General features: G+C 43.6%; 1 protein-coding gene across 1 annotated transcript in view; it reads right to left on the minus strand.

Moving 5' to 3' along the window:
* The window catches only part of LOC138515988 (fructose-1,6-bisphosphatase 1-like), a 268,220-nt gene that overhangs the window by 54,658 nt on the left and 191,825 nt on the right, over positions 1-21,737 (minus strand). The window contains exon 6 of the mRNA XM_069630782.1: positions 3,473-3,592. Within this exon, the coding sequence (XP_069486883.1) occupies positions 3,473-3,592 (120 nt within the window). The remainder of the gene's footprint in view (positions 1-3,472; positions 3,593-21,737) is intronic.

Consider the following 21,737-nt stretch of genomic DNA (forward strand, 5'->3'; position numbering starts at 1 on the left):
TGAACTTGATCCTTGCCGCAATCTGGAGCCAGCAGAGAGATTCTAGGGCTGGAGAGATGTAGTCCCTGGGCATGAGGCCAAAGATGAGTCTCTCAGTCCTATTCTGGATTAGTTGAAGGGGGCGAAGGGAGGAATTGGGCAGATTGAGGAAGAGGCATTGCAGTAGTCCAGCCTGGAGAGGACCGGAGCTCTGGAGACATTGAGTTTCTGGGGGAAGGTAAGGAAAGGGAGAATGCCTCTGCAGAGGTAAAGCTGAAAGTGGGCCTTCTTGGCAAGGTTCGTGATGAGAGGAGAGAAGAGGACAGCGGAGTCGAAGATGACACCAACATTTTTTGCCTCACAGGAAGGTGAGGGGGGGGAGGGGGCCCATGGAGGGCGGCCAGAGTGAAGGAGGGAAGTAGGTAGGTGGGGTCCCAAGGAGAAGGATCTCAGTCTTACTGGCATTAAGGCAGAGATCGCTAGCAGTGCACCATGCCTGAATAGCAGACAAACAGTCAGGAATGAGGGAGGAAGAGAAGGAGGCAGAGGAGGGAAGCTTGAAGCAGAGCTGCGTGTCATCTGCATAACACTGGAAGTTAGGAGAAAAGGGCAGAGATCAAATGGGCTACAGCAGCAAAGTAGATTTTGAAAAGCCAAGGCGAGAGGATAGTCCCTTGAGGGACACCACAGGTGGAGAGTGAGATGGAGGAGAGCAAAGGGCCCAGTTGAACCTGGGAAGGGCGGTCAAAGAGGAAGGAGGTCAATCAGTCCAGAGCCAGGTCCATGATGCCAAGAGTATAACAGAGCTGTTTTATAAGGGTGTTTCAAAAGCCATGTTTGCATCGTCAGCCATCCTGCCTGGTGACGTTAAGAGAAAGTAGTTGTGAAGTGATGGAGGTCAAAGAGTTGTGGTCCATGACCTGGTCGAGATGACAGAAAGCCTAGTTGGTAGATCAAAGAGGATGCTGGCACAGTATTCCAGTTTAAAAGACAAGAGTGGTTAAGCAATACTTGCGGGGCGGAAAGGAAGTACGTACCCGATTCGCCTAATATTTAGGATATTGAGACAGGCCGCTGTTGCAGTATTGGAGGTGAAACTAGAGAAGGTGTGAGAAGAGTCATAAGATGCTGAAGTTTCTAGCTGAAGAGGAGTAGGGGAGAGAGCTGGTGGGAACTGGATAGGCAGGGGAGGAGATGAGAGTATTTGGCACGAAAGAAGAGCACCTCTGTTTTGGAAGTTTTTAACATAAGTGAGTGAGAAGCCATCCAACCTGGGGAAGGGAGACCCCCGGCTACCACATCCTGACTAAACTGTAAACACTTCTTTCTTTCCTGTGAACCCTATCCCACACTCTTTCATATTTAGTTGTAAGGATAGGCAATTTTTTAAATTTTTTTAGTACAGGCCCTTTTATTTGACAAGCCGCCACTAGGACTGCCTTACTATTATTCGATGGTCGTAGCTTGCTCCTATTTTAGATTTAGGTTTAGATTAGGAGTTTTTCCAACCTACCTATACAGTTCAATAAACACCCTTGAATTGTGATCACTTGTGTCTGTCTTTACTGTTGCCACCATGAGTTCCTTACATAATCTAGGTGGGTCAGTGCTGGAAACAGATGTTTTGTAAGGAAAAAAGAACATTGTGGCACCAGTTTTGTGACCAACGGTATAATAAATCTTGTTATTGGACATTTGCGCTCAAACACAAAGGCAAGAGAGCGCTATTGAAGTGGTACAGAGTGTAGTCGAAAAGGTACACCAAGAAATGTTGATGAAAGAGATGAGTTTTGAAAGTTCCTGAATTTACGTTGGATTCCGTTCTGAGGGAAACTGCGAATTGTTCCATAGCTTTGAGCCATGGACTGAAAAACTTCAACCACCGGAGGAATTCGTAGCAATTAGGTGGAGGCAAGACGAGGTCAAGTGGACAAATCTATTAGACAGATAACTTGGAACCCTAGCATAGATGCATTTATGAACCATGGTAAGGATGTTAAAAGAAAACCTGGCTGAAAATGGAAGCTAGTGCAGCTGAAACATGGTGGAGGGGTGGGGAGGAAATATGAGCATGAAAAGGGAGATTCAATGCAATTCTGGCAGTGTTGTTGGTTCAAGAGAGTTTGAAGTCTATGACATGATGATTTGGAAAGGCCAGAATAAAGGGAGTTACAATAACCAAGCTTAGGTAAGGTTTCTGCATGGGCGATTAAAGCCAGTTGTAAGAAGGGGTGGGAATATTTCTGAATAGGTGCAAATAATAAGTTGAACTAACAATCTGATTAATTTGAGGCATAAAGGTTAAATGTGAGTCTAGATAGACAGCTAAAACCTTGCAAAAGTGAGGTTATGACTGTGGAAGAACCAGGAGAAATGATGTCTTGGTGGAGTAAAAACTAAACCAATTGTCATTCATCCAGGTCTAAACCTGGTACAGTATGTTGGTTAAGGTGGTAGTATCTTCAGAAATAGTGCCGGTAAGTTTAAAGAACAGCTGAGTATCGTCGGCTTAGCAGTGAAAACCAACATCCAGGAGTAACCTTTCTTACAACCAATCCATGAAAGTCAACTTTCCAGACCCAATTTGCACATCATTAATTTGCAAATGCGCTGATCATGGGTGCTTGCACAGCCTCCTTCATTAACCTGTGTCCTTTCTTAACCATCCGAGACGTTGGGGCTTCAATGCAGAGTGCAGATCATCATCATCCAACCCTTTCTTGCCTTCGACTTTGACAAAACTATCATCTCAACCCTTGTCCACAGCAGGCTGGACTACTGTTTCAGCCTTCTCATTGGCTCCTTCACTACTTCACCGCACTGGACAGGGTACTCAATTTCGACACATGCTCCCTTGTAGGTTGGCAGACTATGCACAAATGCTCCCGATTTGAAATCCTACTAACTTGTCTTCACTTCTGCCATGGGCTACCCCCACCTTACCTTTCTAACTATATAACTACCACACACTGTGATCCCTGGATATATAAATCTGTCTCATGCCCTCCCTATGCAACCTTCTAATGCTCCTTAAGACTACTCGCCGCTCTAACTCCCTTGCCCCCGACTTTAAATCCATCCACGCACTGTCAAGCTTCAAAACTGGCACCTCTGTCTCCACGCCTGAAGCAGTGCCCATGCCGACAACTCTATTCACCTACTACCATTGCCTACCTACTACACCTGGTTATCATATCTGCCATTGCTACCCCTATTCTATTGTAAGGCACCCAGATATAGGATAGCCTGTTCATCCCTATGTGCTTATGTCCAGAGCCTATTGTTGACGCTCTCATTCCCATGCAAATAACTCAATACAGATACATAGAAAGGAAAGCCTGCCCGTGTAAGCCTGCCCGCTACAGCATACGCTAAATGATTCAGTTCATAATCTGCTGTCATTTGGCAGGGTGAGCTCAGAACCACACACCCCAACTCAGTGTAAGCAACATGGACAATATTATGAGATTAGAATTGAGACTGGTCCGCTCACCTTTCCTTTGGGACTCTTTGCATTGGCAGGGTACAAAAAGATTCCTCCATATACCAATGTGCGATGGACATCTGCCACCATCGAGCCCACATATCGGCTGCCGTAGGGTGAAGAGCCATCCTGCAAACATTAAAGACAACATATTTTGCAAGCTCGCGTTTATACAGATATATATTTGCAAGATGCATGGTTTATTATAAATAGTTGCAAGAAAAAATATTGAATGTTTTTAGCCATTCAACGTCCAATTTCCCTTCATAGTATGCACACTCTGACCCATTCCCAAGTGACCCCACTTAATACTGTTGAGCCACAAAAACATTTTGAAAACAGTTGCATTGTGCATTTAACAAATCAAGCAAGTTATTCAGCTCAAACCATTAACAAACCAAGCTTGAAAAACCCAAAGCTGGAAGTTTGTGTGTGTGTGTGTTGAGCATGACAATGTGTTTTCCGTGCAATTATCCTAGACTGTGTGATATCTGTTAAAGTGTCTGGCTAGTGAAGTGTTGTGGATTTTATTTTTTATAAAGTGTGTTTTCAGTGCAGTGTGCATCTGTGTATTTTCTCTTTAAATTACCTGCCTATGGAATTATCATATAGGATGATTATTTAATTTTTTTACATTTCTTTTATAGGCCCGGACAGCAAAATGTATTGCATCATTCTTTAAATGGTCTGTCCGTTGATTGTCACCAGTGACCCATTTCTGTGGAGGAAGCTGGGATGGTCTGTTTCTGAACGCCTGCAAGTATGTGATTCCGAGAGTATGTCCACCCTAGGATAGACCAGGATAGGAGCAGTATGTTCTGTATGAAGACCAAGCCATTGAAAATAAGCAGTCCATGGTTCCAAACACCTGTATTGGAAGTGAAAATGTGAATTTCATGGGTTAATTGGCAATGCGACCAGCACCCTTCTGCCAGGAACCTGCTCAGGTCTTCTCACAGATCACTGGTTTCATTGGTCTTGGCACTCTGTAAATAACACATAGGTTAGAAACAGAAGATGCAGTCTGCCTGTGCAACTGCACACAAAAGCTTCAGCACACTCAGCCGCAATAGGAGAGCTCAGTCAGGGTTAGAGAAGCAACTTGTCAACACGGTAATCAAGCCCATGAAACAAGACCAAGAGCTACAACCAGCCCCTGATGACAAGATATACTTTCAAGATAGACAGGTACATATTCCTGACAGAAACTTGTTGGATATTCCTTAAGCGCATCATAATACAAAAGTGCGCCGACATCCCCAACATAAGACAAAGGCGATGTCTCAATGTTGGTTTGGGTGGCCCCACATGTTTAAGCATATTGAAAACTATGCACAAGAATGCACATATTGTGCACAGTAGAGAACAACCTCCCGCTGGCCTCTTACAGTCATTAGAGGTTCCAGACAGAGCACGTTGGTAGTAACTATGAACATTATCATTGGGTTGCTCCCCTCCACCCCCCCCTTCCCATCATGCATGAAAACCATCATCTGGGCAGTAGTCGACATTTATTCAAAGATGGAACATTTCATTCCAGTCAGTGCTACCCTACCCTCTGCAGAAAGTCTGTCCCGTCTGTTCATGCAACAAGTTGTCCACCTTCATTGCCCGCTTGACAGATTGATCTTGGACCAGGGCCAAACAACTAGGTTTTCAAGATCACCACTCCACTGCTTTTGACCTATACACCGATGGGCAGATAGTAAGAGTTAACCAGGAGATCGATTAGTATCCAACACTGTTTTATATCACATGCCCTAGACAGCTCGAGTTAACTCCAGCCACTAGCCAATTTGTCTAAAACAACCATTACATGTCAATGGGGAAGCCCTTTTCTACTGACATTTTCCCATCCAAGCATGTTCTCTGTCCCACTGCTCACAATCAGTCCTGCCCAGCAGAATAAGAGATCGACAAGAAGATGGTCTCTGGACACCACACTCTACAACAGGCTAAAGACACATAGAATACAAACACTCGAGTTTGGTGACCAACCAAGAATATACAGATTCCGCACTTTCAACACAATATTAAGACCCTCTTCGTTGGGGACTGGGGTTTTGAAACTTGTTTCCTTGGTAACGGTCAAATATGCAACTTCCCAGTCATTAGTGCATATATCGAGTCTCTCATATGTTCCTCCTGAAGCAAGCCCACACTGCACATCTATGCACTAGCTCCTCTGACATTTCTATTTTCGATTCTACTGCCCCACGGGATTCAGTCTGATTTTGATTCTTGCACGAGAGAACACAGGCTTGGATACCTGCACTAATGGAAAGGCCCACAGTCCAAAAACCATGCTATTAGCAACCCAACCCTTCTTCTTCAGTATCTGCAATTCTATCGTCTAGTCCAACAATTCCGCTCCAGTCATCCTGCAAAGACTGGTCCTTTGGTCAGAGTAGGGCTTTATGGTCAGTAACCAGATCAGGTGTTCTCACAGATCAATGGCTCTGCCGCCCCCAGTGCGCTCAGGTGGTACTGCAGAGGTTAACAGTGGTAATTTCTCTACACAAGCAAAGCCATTAACAGAATATCCAGCCAAGCTTGGTTTGCAGCCACCTACAAAATTGTACTGCCCAGACGGTCCCAACCGTTATGTATCCAACACACCTTGGCATCTTCTATGCAAGTGCATGGAAGGTGAGAGGGTTCGTGCTGGCTCTCATCAATTTACATGCTTTACCAGTGAATTAAAAACATGACATCTTCAATAGGAGCTTCCATTTGCTTTACTGCGGATACATAGTTAGAGATCTTATAAGCACACATAGGAAGACATGCCCATCTCTTCTATTTCTCAGCAGCTGGAAAAAAAAGAAATCAGTCTCCAGATCCGACTTTGCTATCCATTACAAAGAGATATTTAACTAGACCATACACACAGAAGTACAAATAATTGCCACTGTTTGAACTCCAAGTATTCTTACCAAATTGTGTTACTTCTACTGATCAACTAAACAAGGGCTGAGCAAGCCTTGCCAGGGTTCAGAATGAAAACTTAAAAAGGTTACAAAAACATCTGTCTGGGTGGATGGCTCGCGAGTTATGCGTGGACCTCAAACGCGGGGCAAATCTGATCTTTGAAAGGTTAAATCCCTGCCGGGCTGACTCAGCCCTTCATACTTCTGAGACCGAGTAACTGTCTACCATTATGTTGGGACATTGGAACACTGGTTCATGCAATGCACAGAGGTGGGAGGAATATGGCATTAAGTGCTATATAATAATACAAATTATACTATCTTTGATGTGGACAACTTACTCATTTATCCATCTTATGGAAAATGTCTTCCATCCGCGGCAACAATCCAATGGAGCCGATTTACACAGTTTGTTATTGGTTTAATTTTAAAATAGAGGCCTTGTAGAGAGAGCAAAGATACACAGAAACTGAACAGATGAGCACTGTCAGGATCTAGCCAGCATTTTTGCTGGCAGTTTACAAAAATTCGACAAATGTATGGAGCCCGTTGGATCCCTAATCGGGCAAGGGGATTGGGTGCTTGTCTCCAGGGCTGTGATCCAGCCAAGCCTTTTCTGTTCTGTGCTCCACCCAGATTCTTCAGTTCAGTGGCTCCTCTGCATTGGTGTGCCATCTTGGCGTAGGGTTGTGGTGGGTCGCAAGGAGGAGGTGGACACTTGGAGGAAATTGCGAATTTGGTTTATTCAAATAATACAAATTCCCAACTATCCCTATTGCTAGAGGGGTTTCCCTGCCTATATAAATAACTAAAGGTGCGGGTGCGTGTCAGTCGTCGGGAAGTCCGAACTGAACAGGGTCCTCCATCTAAAAATGACTATCTGACCCAACCACTATGTTAACTAACAATTTACATGGAAGAACCTCTCCCCTGTTCTAGTATTTTGGTATGGCAATGTCTCTTATTCACTCGACAGTTCTCTTCTTGGAGATATCTTCAAATAGTCTCTTGTCACCTTTTTTTTTTTACCAGATCCTGGAATTCCTTTACAATGTATTTAAGCTTGGGGGACTTGGTACCATTCCTTATCACGCTTTGATTCAGGTGTAAATATTCTTTTAACTCCAGTGCTTATAGACTTCACCTTAATGTCTGTACATCCTTCTTGGGATTGCATCCCCTTCTAAACACTTGCTTTCTCAGGCTTATTCGTAACTCTTTGCACCAGTCTGCCCCGTTCCACTTTAAGGCTTCTATCTGTAATGGCTTGTATATTTCACTGGGACGAGTTTCTCTTCATGCCCACACCTCAATAACTTCTCTTTGGGTCGTATTTGTTATCCTCTGATTACATTAATACTGCTCCACTTTAAATCGCTCAGATTTTGTAACTTCGTCAATTTCACTGAGATGAGTTTGGTTTGACAATGATGCCTCAGTGGCCTCCAGGTCTCCCGTTTCTTCCCATTACCTCTGTTTTTGGAGGAAGATGCTTTCGGGGGTCGGCCTTTGCTCGGGTTCTCTTTTTGGTGTCTGTCTCTCGTGCTTCACCTCCTTGTCTATATTTCACGCATTATCTGCTTTCTTGTCGCAACTGCGTAGGTCTGTGCCTCCAAGACTCCCGTACTGGGTGGTTTCGGCATCGTTAGATGGGCGATCTGCTCCCCACGGATTCGTTGTGCTCACGCCACCACTGGTGTACTGTTTAGTTTCTTGTCCATTCCAGCTTTATGGGAACACTGGACCGCTCATGCTTCAGTACACTACTCAGGACTCCTTCAAAAGTCGCAGGCTCCCCGGCTTTCTCTAGTTCTGCCTCCTCCAGGCGTAGCCTCGTCAGGGGACTTCCCCTGCTTACGCTCTTCTTGCACTGCAACTTGGCTCATCGTGCTCTCCTCTGGCAGCCTACTCATCTCTGTTATTTGTGTGTCTCCCCTTAAAGAGATAGACCCTTCTTGTACATAAATTATTTCAGTTTTACCTTCAGCCAAGACTCTGGCCCTTGCAAAGCTCTTCATATTCGATATTCCCATATATGCCACGATGGTAGAGGGCTTAGAGAACCATGTCTGGCTATTCTAATGTGTGAGCCCTATAGCAGCATCTGGATTTAACGAAAAGGTTTTGTAGAGTAGTGCAATTTCCCTTTCTTTGTATAGAGACAATGGCTCAAACATGTCCATGTCTGTGACCTGATGGACAGTTTCCTTAGAAGCTGTCTCCATTCTAGGTCATCTTCAAAACAGGGGATTAACGGAAACTAAACCAATGTGCAGAGATACACATTGAATGGATGTTCTCAGTTATGCCATGTATAAGCAACCCACCGGTCCTTCGGGCAAACCCGTGCCAAGTAGCAAAAGGAGGAAAACCAGTTTTGTGCAGGTTACTGCATGCCAAATTCAAATTATATGCAATGAGATTCAAGCTGAACATGATGTCACACCACCATAGCCAGGATGATACGCCAAGTCCTTCCAAGCCGTGCAATGTTTGTCCCGTTCATCAGTGAAATCAATGCACCGTTCTTCACTCAAGTTAACTGTCAACTTGATCCAAAATACAAATACAATTGTTCCTCTACAAATTATTCCTTGATCAGCTGTAAAAACGTAGCTCTGCCAATAGCCTTTCGTATGCCAAATTATGAACCTCTGGAAAGGATGTGGGATGATTGGTTCACTGTACTTATATGCCTATTTTGTTTGTAAGGGTTTTATCAGCTATACCTGAGCTAAGGAAAGACTGATTTGTACCTCAAAGTAGTGAAGTCCAGTAAAGCTTGCTCCTAGTCCTACATTTAGGAACACAAAGTCTCCTTGCTTGCCTAAGCAGAAAATTCATCTATCGACTTAGGTTACAGACCTGATGGCCCTTGGCCATCACATGCCCGCACCACCTTCTGCACAGCCTATTCCATTTCAGCACTCCAAAGTAATCAGTAGGGTAATGGCCCATCCAGTACAAGCTACACAAAGCAGCACAACGAAAGAGCGAGTGTTAAAAATTCACACAGAATGGGTACTGATAGTGTTCCAGACACCTCAAGGGCATTAAAACAGAAAAGCTCGGAGATCAGCAGGGGGCACCTGGAAAATGGAAGCCAGAAATAGCTCTGCGCTCCTTTCCCTGACAAAACTAAAATCTTAAAACTCTAAGGCCTCTCACCCCCAAAAAGTGCTTACCGAACAGCCCTAACAAACAATGAGGTGCACACCGGCAAATTGAGACTGGAGGTGGATCTCACAGAGGAGCTAGGTCTATGTTAATTTTCCGACTTAACAGATACAGAAGGTGTGCTGAAGAGGGGAGGGAGGGCGAGTGAACCCACACAGGTGCCCCGGTGATCGAGGGCCTGTGAGAGGGAGGAACTGACTCTGAGGTGCTCTAGCTGCATTTTAAAGTGGCCTGCAGCCCCAAACCTTCAGCCAGCCCTGTCCGCGGATCATGCATGGAGCTCAGCGGATCCGGCCAGCAGAAAAATGGAACATGATCATGCCTAAAAGAAATGAGTGAAGGCGACCAGAGCAGTAATGGGAAAGACTGTTCCCGCATCTGGCATCGGCGGTTATGGACTAGTGGATTCAATTCCCTGAATTAAGTGGACGCAAAGGAAAGGGATAAGCAAATTGCATGAAAGGATATGGAATGGTGACGAATAAAAAAAATACAGAATGTAGGAGGTGCACCTCATCATAGTTCATAGTAGAACACTGATACTCACCATAAAGGTGGATGGGAACAGACCCCTGTGCCAAGTTGCTACCATGGAAAAATATAGATCTGAGCCCTCGGCAGAGGTCTAGCTATAGACAAAACCAGGACCGTGAAAAGAGGCCTGGGTGCAAGGAGTGGAGAGGCCTAGAGTCTTGTCAGATGCCTTTCAGAAATGTGCTTATAACCAAAAAGTCCTCAGTGAAAAGAACAACCCATGATGTCAGAGGATGCGACAAGGGGGCCGGTGGCAGCCACGAAAAAGGACATACTCAACTTATTAACAGAAATCAAGGAGATGCACGGTGACATTAAGGCTTCAATAATGGAACTAAAAAGGGAAGATGAAGGATAGACTTGAGGCAATCAAGAACAACCAACTAACGACAGATATCTAAAGGTGAAATATGGCACGTGACTAGCAGAACTACAGAAGAGAAACAGTGAGATGGTGAAAAGTGGATAAGGAAAACATAGAAAAGAGATGTAATCTGTTTGTTTTATGTCCCATAAGCAGAAGGTGAGACATCCAAACAGGTGGAGAAAATAGTGCATGAGATTGCCAACATTCTCTTTGAGGACGAAGGGGGCCCAACAGTAAAAATAGACAGCACACACAGGGGTAGAAAACAAGGCTCTAGGAAAGAGATCAATTGTACTACGGTAACAGTATTGTTGGGCTAAAGTCCAAACCCAACAAGGTGTGGAATATAAAGGACAGAGTATCCGGATCATGCAAAACCTATACACCTGGACTTTGGCCGGAAGGAGAGAATGTAAGATTAACATCATGGCTTCAAGACAAAGGCATTCCGTTCCAATGGGGGTACCTGTTCACTCATTTTCCAAATAAAGGATGAATTTTATGCACTGATTGATAAAGAGGACCATAGAGCTGCTGGACCACCAGGCTGCAGACAGAGAACCAGGTACAGAGGGACCATATATGACAAAGTGCAACACGAACCGAAGAGAAGCCGGATGAAGCTGCATTTTGCCACATGAATACACCCCCAAACAGTTGGAAGAAGGATGACTCTGGGGAAGGCTGTTATGAAGGGGACTCCGAGGTGACAAAAAAAGAAAAAGTCAGAAAAAGCAGTACAAGTTGATTTGGTTGCAATGGCAATAATAGGATCAGAGAGTTGTTTTTATGAAAAGTTGACAACTGATGTATCAGTTATTCGTGGAGAAATGTAGGAGGCAGCAGGATGGTGCTTCTCCATCGTGTTTAGCATTGGTGTTTCGAGGAGGTTAGGTTGAGGGTCTCCTTAATGGGGTACATGGGTCCTCTTGGCACCCATATTCGTTCAAGAGCTGGGACGACAAAGCCAGGATCACTACATTGTGTGGCTTTAGAGAGCAAGAAGGAGCCTGGGAGCCGGATGATGGGACGGGTACTAAAGGGAAGAAAAAAACTGAATGTACCAGTCAGCACCGGAAATTGTGATGACAGGAAGTCAACATAAGACAGCAAAAATAGCAAATACAGATGGACTGGGCAAGATGCAACAGGTCTTCGGGGATGGGTGAACAGAAAGAGGGGAGATAGCGGAGGAAGCGATTAATCTCCCCCTACAAGTGGTTGCTAGCAGCTCGAGAAATATCAAAAAGAACAAAAAGCTTAGATATCCTGTTTATACAGGAGTCCCATTAAAGAAATTACAGAAGAGAGGGCTATAATATGGGGAGGGATTGGATCCTGGAAGGAAGGCTATTAGTATGGAGTTGAATCTTGGATTGACTGGAGGTAATGCCATCTACCCTGTACAGTCCAAATCAGAGCCAAGATGGGGGTTTGTGCACACAGCTTTCAAGGCTCTAATGAAATGGCTGTCAGTTATTGTGAGGAGTCAGAAATGTGGGGTAGACAACCCTGTGAAGGTTTCAAAAGATGCCATTTTTATTAACTCAAAAAGGTTGGATAAAGGCCTCAATAACCCTACCCTAGCGAGGATTTCTCTGTTTAAAATTAACTAAAGGAAACACTAACAAAAGGTGTCTGTCCCTCACATTTATTCATGCAATAAGTCAACAAGTTAATATATGGCAGTTCAAAAGCAACAAATATAACAGTTAAATTCACAGTGTGATAACTGTCTCTCCTTATAATCTGGGTGAATAAGAGAATCCTGTCTTGTACCAAAGTTCCAACACTGTTCTTTGTGATTCCAACTTGCTAACAAAAGTTCCAACAACTCAGAATTATTCAACAAAGGTTCTTTCTCTTCCACTTGTAATAATAAGAACTCAAACAACCTTCTTCGCATTAACCAAGAACATTTCTTTAGTTCATCAGCATTAACATAAATGGTCTGTCAGTGTTGTTCTGAAACAACGTATTTGTACTGAAGATGTTAAACAAGTCTGCAGCAGTTTATATAATTTTTGCTTCAGCAATGAAAGTTCGTCAGGATGATTCTTTAATATTTTGTAAAAATATATCAATATTTCTACTACTGCTTCTTTAACAAACACTTGTTTCCACAATGAGGGATTATTTGTTAATACCACTTCATCAACTTCCACCTGTTTTACTTCCATGCCAGGCCGACTACTTCAAAGTGGTCTATTCGGGTATACTCGCCTGCCCGAAAAAAATAAAGTGTTACCACAACCTCTGACCTTGTGTACTCCCATGCCAGGTCAGCAAATTACAAACAACTGCCTCAGTGGTTACCATCAGCTTACAACAATTCCACAATGTCTCTTGCTTTACAACACCAGGTTTTAAGTAATTCTTCAGGGAAGACAAAATTCACATTGGTGCTCTTTATTACATTGTGATTTCCAAAACCTCTGGAAGTTATGCTCCACTCCTTCTGAAGAACGATTACCAGAAGGGCAGACTTCTTTTTGTTACCCCACTTCTTCAATAACGAAATACTTGGCTTTGGAAACGTGGGTGTACACCAGCTTCATTTATGCACTTCTTCAAACATGGGCAATAAGCTTTACCATCTTTATGACTCACATTTGCCCCCTGCTGACTTTGGAAATGTTTATTAGTTTTCCATTGCCTTGTTTTAACTTTTATGGCTTGGGTAATGGTAGTTTATATTGCGCTCTGGAATTATTGCCCCATCTGGTTATTGGTTTTTAAATAAACTTGCATGCTTAAAGTCTCAGTCAGTTGGCTTTACAAAATAATGTTTTTCCTGCTTACTGCCAGTTTGGTATTCAAAGTTGCCTTCTTTCATGTTTTTTTCTCCAAGCTTTTGCTTTTTGGTGTTAAAGTGCCTGCTCCGAGTTCGTGACCGGGCACAGACCGCTCCGGTTTCACAATTGCTTGGGGAACTCACCGGGTATGGCGTTTGCGTCCATTTCCCTCGCAGGTCCTCTGGCTCAGCTGCTCCTCGCGGTCAGGCAATCTGCTACTTCCAGTCTGCCGTGGCCTGTGTCACTCGCACATGGAGCTTCCTCTGTTCCAAAGGCTCTCTGGTGCTCGCCTGACACCGGAGACAGCCTCGTTATGGCGGAAGCCTTTTAAACCTTAGCTTCCTGCTGCCCAGTCTCTGCAGTCCAGGTCCTGTGAAGGCATCATGAAGTACGACACAGACAACAGATTCAGAATTCAAAATAAACACTTATTAACAAATGTCAGGATGGAAAAAGGGCTAACTTACCCCATGCCAAGGTGGGATAGAAAACTAAGGAAAGTCTGAGTCAAAGAGTTTGACTGAAGAATCTGTGTCCAAAACCTATGTACAATGTGTAGGGATGTCCGCAACCAAAAAGAAAACAGTGTTTAACACAAAGTCCTGAGCTTCTCCCAGATCACAGGATCCTTTCAGCTTACTTCCCCAAGTGTAAAACAGTTCCACAAAAACTCGAAAAATTCCCTTCCTTGGATTTAAGATGAAATAGTCTTAATCAGGACTTGGGGTTCTTTTTCCCCCCAAGATTTAAGTAAAACAGTTCAAAAAGCAAAGTATCCTTGTCTTCTAAATGTTTAGTTCCTAAATTCAATTATTTTTGTTTTCACTGTAACTGCCCCAGTGTTCAGATTCACAGTCACTTGGCTTTCTCCTTGCCAACCTTTTGGCATTGCCACTACGCGATTTCCTCTTTGACAGTCTCTTCACTTTGCCACAATTAGTTCTTTCATACAGGTTATTTTGGGATGTTCTTTTCCATTCACCACATTGTTCTCACACTACTCAGCAATGAAACATGCTTATTTTACATTGCAGTTAAAATAGAAGTTCCTATAGTTTGTAGCTTTCACACAAGTTGACTTCAATATTCCTTGTAATTTTTAAAGTTCACTGTACATCAAGCTTCAGCACCTTTAGTAGCATGTGTTTTAAAGTCACATTCGTTTTAGAACTCAGCATGCTGTGGTTTTGTTTATCCTTTGAAGTATTATTCATTTCAGCACTTCAACATACAATGGTTTGCTTGGATTTGAGGTTCTATCGCCTTTCTGTGTTCTAAATGTCTTAACTCTGTTTATTTAGGTTTTGATTCAGTTCCATATTAATTATGAGTTTTGCTTATGGCTCATTTTTACTTAATCGTGATTAATCGGTGTTCGTTTCACTTTAATTGAATTGCCTCGTGTTCGGGGACTTTCGAAAAAATGTTTGAGACACGCGACCACTCCGATCCAAAGTATTCTCAGCTCTTCAGTAATTGACAATGAAGGATCAGAGACATTCGAAAAGGTGCTCATTGGAGGCATGCAACCACCCTGATACAAAGTATTCAGCAAATAATAAAGATCACACACTTGTGCACCGGGTTTCCCATTCATTAGAAACTCACAGGTCGCTTTCACAGTTCTTGCTGCAGCACGGATCACACAGCCTTTTGCTTTTAGTATCGGGCTCAGGCTACTGCCCCTCAGACACTCCTGTGTTGGTCCTACAACACAGGGGAACAAGCACTTCGAGCAAAGGGGAAAGAGAGAGCCTTTTCCCACTGCTTCCTTCCCCTTTTTCAGCCTGCTCCAGGGAGTCCCAGCTACCACACCACGCTTCCATAGACTGTCTCTCTCCATAGTCACCAAGTGTCTCTGCGTCCTGCTCCAGCCGCGTGCACCGGCCTCCTTGCTTCTTCTCCGGTCGTTCTTCCACACACAGGTCTCCCTTTTGTCTCCTTTTATACACATGCAGCCCCTTGACAGGCTGCAGGTATGGATGTTCAATCATCCCAGCCTGACCACAGTCAACGGGACATGCCTGACCTTTACAGCTCTTAGCAGGCATCTTCCTCGCCCCAGTTCCAGAGTGGTAAAAGAGCATAGTCTTCATTGTCTTAGTTGACAATACTGGGACAAAGAAGAGGCAAGTGTATCTCGTAGAAAAATTAGGGGAACTGGCTTATAACAGCCTAGAAAGGTTGGGGAAGGGTTGGGTTGGTCGTCAACAGGGAACGGGGGATACTATGTCTCAACCAAGGGCACCTTATTCTTTCTCATCCTCCTCCTGGGTTTTCGAGGCTTGTCATTTTTACTAATGTTATTCTGACTAAAGGGATTGGGGTGACAATATCAAGGTTTCTGGGAACAAGGGTTCCTCATGAAAAGGAAAGGGGAAATAATGGGTCTAACCTGAGAAACCTTCCTTCCCATTCTCAAAGAACCCTCCACCCAAGTGATCCTCCCTTGCTTCTCCACTCCCAGGGTCAGGGTCCAAAAGCAATGGCCTTTCCCTGGCCACCTGTGCTGAGGATCCAAGGGAAATAGATGCCAGGACACCTTCAGGTTTCTCACTGTCTCCAGGGGGCAAGCTTCCTTCTACAACACTTCCCGCGGCACAACCTCTGCAATTAAGGTTTTTAGAGGTGAAGACCCTCTCAGGACCGGCTACTGCTTGACACTGGTCCCGGCATCTTCGCTCTCCTCCAGTTTCTGCTACAACATGGATAAGTCACAACTCTTCCACCTATGACTACTACTCTGCTCCTTCTTCCTTCTTCCTTATGGCCTGCACTGGAGGGGGCCTTTTAAGCCTCCTAGTCTCCCTCAGGTATGGACCATTTTGACTAACAAGCTGCACTTTGCAATGTGCAGCCTCTGCAAACCTCTTCTTCATCCCAATACCTTGTAGATTATGGGACTTGCAGTTCATAATGCAAAAGTCTGTTTTTTTTTTCAAACTAATTCTATTTTAATTTCGTGCTCATTTCTGTTCCCAGTAATATTCTCTACAAGAAAATCATAAGGCTAAACCCCACGATTTGGTTTTACAGGAAAATAAAGATTTTTAGAGTTTAAGTTACTATTCACAGACTCCTTTTCACTGTACCTTTGTGAGTAGGTGAGCTTCTAGCTCTTTAAGTCTCCATGTTTCTTGAGGGTTTTAATTTCTCCCAATGCCCAAGGGTTTATCAGTGTTTTCACCCATATTAAGATGCTCAACTTGGGGAGCTAAAAGATCTTTCTGACAAGCCATTACATACTTTGGCATTGCTGAGATGTCTTCCAGAGAGGAAGACCAATACAGCATCTCACCCAATGGAGTCTTCCGGTTCCCCTGGGCCTATTCTCTACCCAGGTGATCCTCCCGCAGAACACCACCCACAGTGCCAGGAGCAGAAAGCGCCTGCCTTTCCCTGGCCACCCGAGAGGAGACTTTAGGCAGGGTCTTTGTGTGGATCCCGTAGGATTCACCACATTATCTTGTTGGGGAGCGATTTCAACTTAAATCTAAATCCAGCAATGAATAGACAGTTTACAAGGATCAAAATAGTGGATAGAAGTGCAAACATAATGCATTCAAGGAAGTGCTAGAACATTGCAATCTGGTTGACGCGTGAGGGGAAAACACCCAATAAGCATGGGCATTTACTTTTTATTCAGCCCCACAAAGAAGTTATTCAAGAATAGATTATATCTTTATAGAACAGAGCAACCACCATAAGAAAGCATCTACTGACATCTTGCCAATCGCATGGTCTGACCATGAAATGGTAGCGATATTAATGAACCTTCAAATGCTTAATAAATACAGGGGGACATGGCAACTGACTAACAGGACATTTGTCCCCTCTCTCCAAGGGGGAACCAACCCGGGACTAGGGAGGTGAGCCTAAGCTAAGCTAAGCTATAAAACAGGAAATCCCTAGAAAGGGCTACAAGTTATCCTCTTGTCTCAAGATCCCAATTTCTATGTTGGCTATTTGGGGATTAAACTATCCGACACTTTGAAACTTCCTGTACAAATGGTTGGTGTATTTTCTGACCCTCTGTACGTGCCATTCTTGCCTGCCACAGAACATTGGCTGGCCCCACCCCCTAGCAGAGTAGGAGATAAAGAGACAATATGAACAAACAAACAGGGAGAGAGCCACTGTGCTTGAGGAGACAAAACCTCTGCCTGGGAGGTGTGGCCGGATAGAGAGCGTGTACATCATACGTGGCAGACCGAGCAGCTGGGAAAGAAAGCAAGCAACATTAATTGGACTCACTAGAACTACATCTAAAGGGAATTCCTTTCTTTTGACCAAGTAGGGTCAAAAACCACCCACTATTTTTTGTTGGGCAATCACCCTCATTGTATCTTTGTTGAATTTATGTTTTGCCTTTTTTCTTTAGTGGTAGGGACAGAATAAAGGTTAGCATAGGATTCTGGATGGTGGACCATTTCCTTGTTTGTAAGACATCCCAACGAGCACCCTTTTAAATTTCCTTTCTAATAGAATAGAGCAGAGGAACATAGTTTTTGGGATAGCTTAGGCCTTGTGTATTCTAATAAAGGAACATTTCACGAAAATGCCATCCTGTCCGTTTCTGTATTCTGATCTAACACACAGTGCAATGACCTTCTTTTAAAGGGACCCCCTCTTAAGAGACTTTCTGGAGGAGATCGAAGCATTCTTCAAGATTAATGACAATGAGGAGGTGACTACCGGGGTAGTTTGGGATGCCAACAAGGTGACGAATGGCTCATTATTAGTCAGGGGGCAAAGGGGAAAAAGGAATTTAGGCTTAAGGAAAAAATAAAAAACATTATCTCTTGCATTGGTAATCCGGGGTGGGTGTGGAAGATGATTAGAAAAAAACTACAGAAGGATGATCAAGTCAAAGGGGAGCAGAGGGTACTACAAAGTGAAGCTATGTATGAGAAATCGCAGTTTAGGAATGTGATGAATCCTGGGATTTTGTCCCTTCTGCGAGGGGGTAAAGAAAAGTTGGCAAAATCCCAATTTTTTGTTTACGAGGAAACAATTCTCAAATGGGACAGTATCATAGGAAAAAATTGGTGCGAGAGCACTGAGAATTGGTCGGCCCTCACTCCTACAAACTAGGAATAGCAGAGATGAAGACAAAAAAAACTGGGCTTAAGGTAGAATAGTGAAGCCGACGCGAGTGATTACTTCCTTCGTCAAATATTAATGGGATTCGACCCAATACATTTTTCGCGAATAAGAAGTCAGTGAGCCCCAGTGTGGCAGTTCAACATATTAGCCCTAATTTGAAAAAGGCCGGCAGAGGCCGAAACACGTGTAATACCATAAGGGCAACTGTTTTTGGAAAAAGATATTAAAATACATCTACAATCACTTAAAATAAGGCGCAATGTACTGGATCATTTTTATGCGTTTGCATATTCTCTTTACTAGGAATAGCAGAGATTGACCAATTATTGTCACACAAAATTAAACATAACCAACAACATTTTTCGGAACTTCAACAAAACAAGATACCATCTAGTAAAGAAAGGCATTCAGAAAACGGTAGCAAACAAAATTTAGTTTTAATAATATAAATATTAAAAGACAAGCAAATTCATACATCAATGCAAAAAGAATGCAAAAAGAATGAGACGCAAACTATATGTCTAACCAATGAGACAAAAAAGAGGGGAGGGAAAGGTGGGTAATTCAATAAACCCTACTTTCACATAAGACTATTATCTATAACGACTATATTTAGACGTTATTAAAGAGATTAGGTGTCGACATGTTTTGGGCAGAAGATAGATTGGACATATTCTCAAATGTCCATTCAAAGAAGAGTGTAATGGCCATCATCAGGACAAACTGCTTCTTCATAACAAGGCTTGAGTGTGTGATGTAGATGGAACATCGTAAATTGCTTTTTATTTCTTCCACAGGGGGGGGGGGCAGAAATGTGAGGCAGATAACGTTAAGATTTCTCAACAAATGCCATTTTATATTAATATAAGGTTGTATGAACGCCTCACTATCCCTACTCGAATGAGGATTTCCCTGCCTAAAATAAACTAAAGGAAACACTCCAACAGAAGATATCCGTTCCCCATACCTGTACAACAAATAAACACAGAACTACATGGAAATTCTAAAACAAAGATTGAATTTGTAATCTCACTCTCTTTGTAATCTGGGCAAATTCCCCTTCACCAGGTTCAAATGCGATTCCGTTTCACAGTTCAGGAAAAGAAAACTAAGAATTCTTGATTTGCAACAATGTTCAACCACAGTTCGTTTCCAATTCAACTTGTCAATAGAAAGTTTCAACTTCGTTTGGTGTAGCTTCAACTTGTCAACAAAAAATTCCAGCTAAGCAAATAGAAGGGTCTTTCCCTTCCTTGAACAATTCTTCAGTTCATCAATAGCAACAATAATTATCTTGGTCAGGATGATTTGCCACAGATATCTTTAGCATCACATTCAACATAAATTGTATTTGTCAGTACCCCTTTTAAGCACTTCAACTTCCATCTGGTTTACTCCCATGCCATGCCCACTCCTTCCAACAGTTTGCAGTCCAGGCATACTCCCCTGCTGAACAGCACTGCACAATTGCAAGTGCTTTTGGGGTCAATATGACTTGATGAAGGTTTCACCACAACTTCATATTGTTTAACAAATTGCAGCTTCAAAACTCCCAGCAACTCTCAGGGAAAAGAAGATTTGCATTAATACTCTTTGATAACACTTCTCAAAAAAATGCTCCTTTTCTTCTGTATCTCTTTTCTCAGAAGGGCAGCCTTTGTGCCACTCTCGTTTACCCACTACACAAGTAACCAATGACTGACAGGAAATGGTTCTTTTACTTCTCTTCCCTATCTTGGATAATGTGAGTTTATACCAACTTTCACCACAGGTTGTGTGTGCAACGTATGAGCAACAAGTGTCACAGTTTATGAATCTTCCAATACCCCCCGTCCGCTGCTGTGAATTTCTGCTAGATTGTAATTACCTTGGTTTGGCTCTCTCTTGGCTTGAGCAGTGCTTGTAGGTATTCACTTTTAACAATGTTGGTCCTTTATTTTGTTAGTGTTTCCATAGACTCACACTTGTAATATTGCAGTTTTTTGGCTTTCGTAAAATTAGGTTTTGCTGCTTTTTATTACTTTGGAAGTCTGTCTCGCTCACTCGCTTGCAAGTGCTGCTTTTGCTTCATTTCAGTGGTGTGAAATTAAAAAGTGCTTTTCAAATCACTTTCATTCACACGCAAGTGTCTCTCACTCGCCGAACGCCTGCCTTGCATACGCGAGCGGGTAAGGAGTGGTCACACAGGCTGTGAACTCACCGGGTAAGATATGCTCTTCTCTTCCTCTTACAGGACTTTTTCTTGTGGCTTCTCACGACTCGGCAAACCTCTTCCTTGAGTCCGCCGCCACCCGCGTCACCTGTTAATGGAGCCCTCTTGCTCCTGAGGTTTTCTGGTGCACACCAGCCGCCAGAGACCTCGAGGCCCTCGAGGGCTCGACGGCCTCTGGGATGGGAAAACCGGCCTCTGCCACGCAATGGTCCCGGCGTCTCTCTCCTCCAGCCTGCACAAACCACGCTGCTTCCACTTCCTGCTGCTCTCCCCTCTAACTTTTTATTCACTAATGGCCTGCACCTGAGGGGGCCTTTTAAGCCTCCCAGCCTCCCTCAGTGTGGGTCATTAACATTAATGATCTTACCATCTCTGCAACCATGCACCGGTTCAGCCATCTTCCTCGTTCCAGTACTTAGAGGATTATGGAACTTGAAGTCCGTAATGACAAAGTTAGGTCTGTGAGTCTGAATTTCACTTCTACACTTAGATTTGTTCTTTAAACATTCTTTAAAGGAATATCATAAGGGTTGGTCACTAAACTCGACTGAAAAGGGAAAGCCAATTCATTCAGGTAATTATTCCTAAATTCCCTTTCATTGTACCTTTGGGTGTAACAGTGGTATTTAGTTTTATACGTCTCTGCGGCTTTGACAGAACGTTTATTTCTTCTAAGCCTAGGGTTTTTTGAGTGTTTTTATCCGAGTTTACCTGTGTAATTTGAGACAGAGCAAGATGGTTTTTACAACAAGCCATTACATACTTTGGCATTACGCAGTCAGCCGCCCTAGAGAAACAAATAACCAGTCATCCCACAAAGTCCTCCTTCACCTAAGCCTTTTCGCCTTCCAGGTGATCCTCCCGCAGAACACCACCCCCAAGGTCAGGTACAGAAAGTGTCTCTTTGCCTGGCCACTTGGCAGGAGAGGAGACTTTAGGCAGGAAATTAGTGAGGAGTCTGTAAAATTCATCACACTTCTTCCCAAGGGTGAGCCACAGCCTTTGAGAATAGAGAGGCGAGCCCACTGCACAAGACACTTCTAAGGAGACAGTGCAAGAGGGATCTCACTGGCGGTGACCCCCCCACCCCTAAGGAGACAAGGACTTACCAGCGAACAAGGATGCAACATCTCCCTTAACACCAGTGTTTTCA

The sequence above is a fragment of the Ambystoma mexicanum genome, chromosome 6q (assembly GCF_040938575.1).
Source record: "Ambystoma mexicanum isolate Mex_15411 chromosome 6q, UKY_AmexF1_1, whole genome shotgun sequence".
NCBI classification, from domain to species: Eukaryota; Metazoa; Chordata; class Amphibia; order Caudata; family Ambystomatidae; genus Ambystoma; species Ambystoma mexicanum.